Source organism: Austrofundulus limnaeus, unplaced genomic scaffold (genome assembly GCF_001266775.1).
Source record: "Austrofundulus limnaeus strain Quisiro unplaced genomic scaffold, Austrofundulus_limnaeus-1.0 Scaffold100, whole genome shotgun sequence".
NCBI classification, from domain to species: Eukaryota; Metazoa; Chordata; class Actinopteri; order Cyprinodontiformes; family Rivulidae; genus Austrofundulus; species Austrofundulus limnaeus.
In genome coordinates, this window is record NW_013952502.1 from 572,544 (window position 1) to 580,772 (window position 8,229).

At 37.9% G+C, this 8,229-nt stretch overlaps 1 protein-coding gene across 3 annotated transcripts in view; it reads left to right on the forward strand.

Annotated features, from left to right (window-relative positions):
• esyt2b (extended synaptotagmin-like protein 2b) overlaps positions 1 to 8,229 on the forward strand; it is a gene marked incomplete at its 3' end in the record, with an annotated part of 48,349 nt that overhangs the window by 24,116 nt on the left and 16,004 nt on the right. For all 3 annotated transcript variants that reach the window (XM_014013332.1, XM_014013333.1, XM_014013334.1), the window contains 2 exon segments: positions 935 to 990; positions 5,844 to 5,964. In XM_014013332.1, coding sequence (XP_013868786.1) covers positions 935 to 990; positions 5,844 to 5,964 — 177 coding nt within the window.

Here is an 8,229-nt window from a genome sequence, read left to right on the forward strand (position 1 = left end):
CGCCGCCATCTTCTGCAGTACGGGGAAACACACAAATTTTCTTGTTAAGAATCATAAACTGTGCCTACATTTGCATGCAATATTAATTCTAAACAAATAGAAGCTGCAGGAGGAGCAAAATTCAAACCTTATTGTAGTTTTATGTCACATTCGTTTTCCGCTGCTCACTTCTGCAACTTGCACAAAAGCATTGGCAATAGTTTTTACTTTGAATGCCCCTGCTCAAACCTGCAGGAGACCATGGTGCTGACCGCCAAGCTACCCCAGCCCTATATTTCCAGATATTCAGTGGCAAAAACACACACACAGAAAATGCAACACAAACAGGAAGATCGTGCATTGAACTGAGAGGTGATATAAAATAAAGGGGTGGTGGATTATTGTATGAGTAAAAGGTGTGTTGAGGAGTTTGCTATCATCTGTTTTCTTTACCTGCTTTTCTTGTCCAGGTGCTTATCTCCAGCAGTCACTGAGCGATAGCCATCACAGAACAGATAATAAAGAACGTAACTGAAAATCCTGAACCCTTTGACCAGGACAAAACACTCAAAAAAAAGTTTTTTTCTTTTATGCCGTAAAGAATTTATTGTGTTGGTTAGTGAGAGGCAGGTAATTTGAAGTTGAGTCATAGGTGGAAACCCCAAATGACTGAAACCATTTTGAGTGCCGTAAGCTTGAAACAAYAACAACGGTCTTAATTTATGAGGAAAGGAAAACCCCTTGGAACAAAACGGTAGAAACAAATCCATAAACGTTTGAAGAATCCATTTGTTGCTTCTTCAGAAGGGCTCTTTGTCTGCTGTCATCAATCAGACTTGTTGGTCACTAAGCATGAAACCATTTGTAACAACATTATGTGTTTAGATCCATTTTTTGTTTATTCACACTCTCTGTTCTTTCAGTCTCATTTATGGGTATATTTTCTTTTTTTTAGCTTCTAGATATAAACTGGACCGGCCTCACTAATATACTGGACATTCCTGGGCTCAAGTAAGTCGCTTTAAACTTGCTTTTCTTGTTCGTCAAGACAACAAAACCTGTCAGAACTGTTAGATGTTTTCTGTGTTTAGTTCCAGGAACCATGACATGTTTCTTTCTAGGCACAACTACAAGCATCTATTGGTTTTTATAAGGTCATTTTAAATACATTTTTTTAAATAAAAAACACATAGTAGTGACATTTTAATTAATTAATAATAACTATACAGAAGAAACCTGTCTGTTTTTAACCATTGAGATCAGATTATAACCATTTCTTAAACCATTTCTTAATTCTCCTTCTTATTGTCTTTTTCAACGCATTGTTAAATGAACACTGATTAAGATTTGCAATCATCCCAACACAACGCTTGCTTCCCGTTTGAGTGGTTTCATCTATTATTTACAGCCTAAAGAAAGTGACACATCTTTGAATACCGCATGCCATTGTCTATGATTACAGCTTTTTGTTACATATCATGGTCATGTGGACACAGACTTGTTGACACCGGCGGTGGACTCTGTCATCATGGCTTTTCTTCTCTCTGCTCAGTGGGGGTGAAAACGAGCCCGTTCAGCTCCTGTCCTGTGGGTGTTGTTGGTTTGGATGGTTGGGGGCGGGTGGAGAGCGGTTGCAGCAAAAGACTCTGCAGTGGTGCAAGCCCAGATGGTGAAACAGTAGTCGCACCGACGTTGTTCCTCGGATGTAAAAACAATAGACAGGCTCATCTGCCCGCAGGCTTATAAAAACATTATTGTGTATTAAAGTTTTTTTTTAACATATGGGTTGTTTTATAAACAAAGTCAAACCAAGATTTTAACAGTTCAGCAATGTTTTGATCAGTCTTAATACAGCTGCAGTAACGACATGCTTGTCTGATTGTTGCACTTTAGAACAACAAATTAGTTCTGAACAAAATGTTAAAAAGCAAAACCAAAAAAACATGCTTTTTTTAAAGACAGAATATTCTGTGCGTTATTTAATAAAAGTGTATCATATTTCCTACATCAGTGGATGTTTGTGMTCTTAACARTTCTAAGCTGATGCRCAATGATGCGCAAAWAATRGAAATGAGCAAGAAAGCTTATATTTAACRGAGATGAGTTTGGATTTCCATTTTTGGTTCATTCTATTGATGTTTATGCTGCTTCAGGCTTTGGAAACCTTTTCAGAAATACGTCTGAATGGGTTTTTAGGGTATTATAAAACCCTGCTATTGTTGGAGGTCATTTTGCTGAAAATGAAAATAACACAATCATCGTGCTTTTATTATTGTAAACACAATCATCGTGCTTTTATTATTGTAAACGTCAAGCTTTCCTCTGGCCTTTAACAGGAAATGCAAATGGTTGACAAATTGTAGGGATTGCCAACATGCACGAGCAAATCTTGTGCAAATAAATTCTTCGCAGTTTTCTCACTTGACAAATGAGCCGAGCTATTATTCATCCAAACTGCAATAGTGTTCCCACTTAAATCTTGTGATTTGTTTTACACAGTTGCATTATTATGAAATAAATATTTTCCACCACTGCAAGCAAACTATCAATGTTTGGGTTTTCTGGGGCCGTTTTTGGCAAAAACTGCAACAAYGGCCCTTGTAAACACAGGGAATCAGCTTAAAATTTGGTGCTACATTAAATTTCAACTATTGAACAGCTGAGTGTATTTCTTAAGTAGTTATCCATTCAGACCTTTTATCTCTAAGCCTCACATTTAAACCCTCGCTGCAGTGCTATTGAAGAAGACATTAAAACTCCTCCTGTGGGGTTGTGAATATTCGTAGAGACCTAATGTGGGTGCCAATGAATTCCGCTAACATGGGGATTTTTTTTTTTACTACAAAAGTGAAAACATTTCCCTTCTAATTGTGCTCGAGGACACATTTGGGGGCCACTAATGTCAAAAGGATTCATCATGTTTGTGCGTGTGCGTGTGTATGTGATGCTCACACACACAAATAGTTATAGATTTTATGGTAATTTGAATGTTGCAGAGAAAGCCAGACGGATGGCTGACTCAGTAGCATGTTAAAACACTCACTACAGTACTGGGTAAGTGTGCATCTATGCAGTCAGCAGACGTATACAGACATAAATAAACACACACATACACACTCCTGGTGGGACACGTGGGTATTCTGGTGTTCATCTAAGGAGAGCAGCAAAAAAAAAAAAAGTAATCGTCTGTAAATCACAGAAATCAGCAGGAATGCAGCAGAAATCCCTGCAGCCTTTGCTCTGCGACGAGAAAATTGAAATCATCTTGCTTTTTTATTGGAGGGATGCTTGAAAACCTGATGTAGATCGATCAAAGCAATGTTTTATTGCAGAATCAAAAGAAAAAAATAACAGATGACTGAATTATTTTTTTTAGTCATTTGACAAGTACAGCCTAAGAAAATCCCAGGGATTTCTGTGACCCAGAACGAGTGCACAGATATTATCAAAGACACAATAACAAAGTCATAAATACCTTTTATTTTTTTACTGATTCAAAGCCCTGTAGGCTGTACGTGCAATATCCTCATACAGAAGTGGCTTCTCTTGAGGTCTCACTTTGTTCAAGATTCAAGATTCAAGATTCAAAGTGTTTATTGTCACATGCACAGATGAAAAACATGTTTCCCTGAGCAATGAAATTCGTACTTTGTCGTCCATTTTTGAATGCTGAGAGATAACCATATTAAAATTAATAATAATCCTCTATAGTTTCTGTACTGAGTTGGGGTTTTAGTCAGTGAATTAAGTTTTAGCCTGTGTTTGCTCGTGTGTGTTAGTCTCAAGTCTGCTGTTGACCTGAGCAGGGTGGTTTACTGCTGTACACTAATTCCATGGCAGTTCATGCAAATTTTTTACTATGCCGTCAGTTTTGTGATACAGTTGTTTACAGATTTCTGTGGTTTGCTGGCGCAAATAGCAGCAGCTAGCTGTAGCACTTCTGGGACAGTTTAGGACACTTCCAGCAGGAATATCACAGTCCTTGCAGTAGCTGAAACTGATAGTGGTGTAGAAGTTTATAACATAGTGTTTGCATGAAACAGTATGAAATTTGAATTGATGTTTTTAAGGGTTGCTGTAATTCCATGTTCTTGCCYCCACTAATTTTAAGCTTTTTCCTGCCTTTTGCTTTAAGAGATTTAAGAGCTAAAACACATGATGTATATTAGTTTTACCTCCCCAGCAAAAAACACAAAACAAAACAAAAAAAGGTACTTTTCTGAAGCGGAAAATAAGTGTAAAAAAGTGTTTTTAGCCATTTTTTCATCGTAAAACAGACTAGAACTAAAATAATCTTTGCATAATTTAGCTATTTAGTAAGTTTTTTTGTGTCCAGAATAATGCAAGATATCCTTTTTTTCTTTTTGTCTAAAAACAAACAAACAAACGAAAAAAAGATAATACCAACTGTAAAGCCTGCACCACATTTTTGCTAGTTGTTCATATATTTTTTCTTTTTTATTACAACTCTGTTACAAATGTGGCTACATGAAAACATATTTATGCGATTTTAAACTTTGCGAAAAGTCAGCGAGTTTATATTCTGCTTTTAGCTGGCAACCTTTGACATCTATAAGAAACCAGAGTCGTTCGATCCATTCTTATTAGTGTTTTTTCTTTGTGTGCTGGCTGTATGAAGATGTAAACCAAAGGCCCACAGATTTGATTGTGATTGAACAAATATTCAGTACAGGAGGGAGCTCTTACAGTAAATTAACCTTTTTTTGTACACTTCATTTAAATGAGTTATTATTGATTTTTTGCTTCGGTAGAGGATCAGGCTCACTTTTAAGATGTTCCTATTGATGTTGCAGCTGCTGCTGCTGTCGGTAAACTTGTCCTCCCTCTGGAAGCGTGCTGACAAACTGTGCTTCTTGTGCTTATCTTGCATTTTTACAGGCTGGCGTTGGTGCTGAAACGCCCCACACTGATCGCCGCTACTTAACTTAGAGGCTGTTTATCTTGTTTTGCTTAAGATTGGTTTCCCCTTCTTGAGACCATAAGTCAGAGACATATCAGAATCCTAGAGTTATCCTTATTTATACTCTGGTTTTAATAACTTGGGTTTAGGTTGAGCGCAGTTATCAGTGTTCCAAGTGGATTTTTATGACTCAGGATGACTTGAAGCTATCCAGAGTTTGATTCAATGAGACGTCAAATTTATGGTGCAAATGATACTCAGGCTGTTACTGAGCTCCTGTAAAGTTTTAGCCTGGTGGAAGAGTGGAACTCAAAGGGAATGGGTTTATCAGATTATGGGTGTAAGTAAAAGTTCATCTAATGCTTGCCTCTTGATTTTGATGTATCCCACATGAAAAGTGCTTCCTGCGGTCCACTTTGCATTTCTACTGTTCGGATTTATGACTAGGATTCACTCCAGAGACCGTTTCAGGATCAGTACAAATATCAAGCTCTAACTTTGATTAGGTGAGCTACATTGTGTTAAATGGATAAAAACCCATCTGTCTTTGGCTAACGCAGCATTGTGAATATTCATCCTAATTAAATTTCCTGCTGTAGGGTGAGGGGGGAGAATAAGTTTCCAGTTTTTCTGCAGCATCCAAGTTAATAAAGGAATGCCATTCTTTCCCTTTGCTGTCAGTGTTTTCACACAGCACTGAAGGATCAGTGGATCAGCGGGGCATTAAAAGGTTTGCTGGCCAGCAACATCGGCGTGCTTGAACTGCCTCCAGTTTCCGATCACATCACGTGGAAAATGGAAACAAAGTGTTCAAAGAGCAGATTAAATCAGAATCTTTACAGCACAACCCAAGGGCACATTTACTGTCTTTTAAATAATGCATTACTTGCTATTTACCCTCCTGTGCCTTCCATCTCTTAAACCCTTTCTCCTTTTCTGACAGCGACTTCTCCAACAGCCTGATCCAAGACGTCATCTACAGTTATTTAGTTTTACCCAACCGAGTCACTATCCCACTGGTCGGAGAAGAGAAACTGGCTAAGCTACGCTTCCCAATGCCAAAGGTAATGTAGTTYTATGTCATCAAACTCTAAAGTGTAACGAAAACAAAAGTAGAGGCTTCAGTTTATCATTAGGGCCAGTGGTGGGCACYGTTCTGCTAATTCACTAAGTGGAAATAACTTTTTGTTGAGCAGTTTAGCAGTTGCATTAACTTCTTAAATTATTAACGGACTTCACTCACACCATATATTCTAAACTACTAATAAATTTATAATACAATAACATCACATTGATAATGTACCCATTGATATCTCCACTTGTGACATGCTCAACAATGTTGTGCTTCGAGTCACACAACACCATGATTCCTGCATTCACTGTCTCCTTATTTACAGACAACTTCTGACTCACAGTTTTAGTTTACAGTCAAAAACAGAKTTTAACAGAAATTCTAAACAAAAATCTGAACAAGAATTTGTCAAAAAAAAAAACTAAGTCGGGATGTCATTCAGTTACTGAAACCATTTCCCACAAAATAGAAAAAGTCAAACGGAGACACACTTATATGCATTAATTTGGGGCATGCACTGATTCATTTTATTTTTAGTGTTAATAATGTTTAAATGTAAGAAGAACTAAATTAGCAGAAACACAAATTGAAAGGCAGCAGTTTTTCCACTGCCCCCCCCCTCCCTCTCTCTCTCTCTCTCTCTCTCTCTCTCCCCTGCTATGGTCAGCAGTAGTTGCTCCGCCTCCTGGCTTCACTGAAACAAATTATTTTCTCAAACCTCACCTCTAACAGGGGTCCCATGGATCCTTAAAAAGTCTTGAAAGGCATTGAATTCATCAAAAAAATAAGGCCTTAATTAGCCTTAAAATGTCTTAAATCAATCTTTTCGAGGTCTTAAAAATGTTACAACATTGAAAGTAGGATGAATTCAATTCATCTCAAATATTAAAACAATTGGTAACACTTTTTTTTGAATGCCTCCTGCAGCTAGTAGTTTGTCTTAAAATAAACGTTTAGGTAAAATTGTCACAAACTGTATTTTTCCCCTATTTGTGTTTATTGTGAAGTGGCCTTAGAAAGGTCTTAAAAAGTCTTAAATTCAACTTGCCTGAAGGGCTCAACACACGGGGAGTGACAAACGACAGCGATTAACGGCTGTCGTTGCAGCCAKGGTGAAACCCAATACACGGGACGCGATGGCGATGGTAGCATTGCGAATCGCGCTTTCATGTCGCTTGTTTTCATGAAATTTGATTGGTTCTTCTACTGCCTCTTGTAAAGATTATTGGTGGTTTGCAAAAAAAAGTGTGTGTGTATGGGGGGGTGTGCATTATGGACGTGTAAAGTAAACAAAACTTTCGATGCCAATGATATTGAATAACAAACACACACCAAAATATGATTTTATGAGGAAAAACTTACCGGATAATGTCACCCTGGCACCAACAATTTCCCATAAAGCTGCCTTTTTTTTAGTAATCACTTGGTGAAGGGTGATATAAAACTGGAAAGTTTGACAGAGCTAAAATAATGTTGAAAGTGTTAGCTAACTGCAGTGTGTAGCATACTCTCCGCTCATTGGTCAGTCAATGAAACCCTCACTGGTTGGTTGKGACGCCAAGCGACAGCGACAAAAGTTGAACATTTTTCAACTTTCATATGTCGCGTYGGAAGCTCGCGTGTGCACGTCCACGTATACGAGTGTGAAATTTCACATGCACGATATTYGCCGGTCGCTTGGCTGGAGGAGGGCAAGCGATTGTCGCCTCATCGCACAAGTTCCATAGGAAATGAATGGAGAGAGAGCGACGTCRCCTCCCRTGTGTCGAGCCCTTCAAGCTGTAGGAACCCTGTCTAAACGAGATGAACGTTTATATCTGTGAAGCATTTTGAGTTGTGTTGACTTATGTTTGTCACATTACATTTTCAGGTTTGGTTTGAGATCTGTGTTGAAGTTTTAGTTACTGACTGTAAAACTGACATCATTACTGAGACGTCTGCATGGAGGGGGGCCTGGGTGCTAGAGGGGGGCGTGTCCATAGACAAGACCTTAGTGCTGRTGTAGCACTGTTCTAACTGTTTTTTTGTTTGTTTAGCTTTTTTGCCATTAGTAAAACTAAATTGTGTAGGAGTTTAGATATCAGTAAAGCTAWTAATTTGGGTAGCTGTGCCCACCACAGTTTCTGATTATCTGAAGAGAACTTTTCCACACTTCCAGTTAAAAAGTCATTAAAATGTTAAAATGAAATAATTCCTAAATTCAATTTTCATTTAATTTAGCAAATTTATTTGATTTGATTTTAACATTTTAATGACT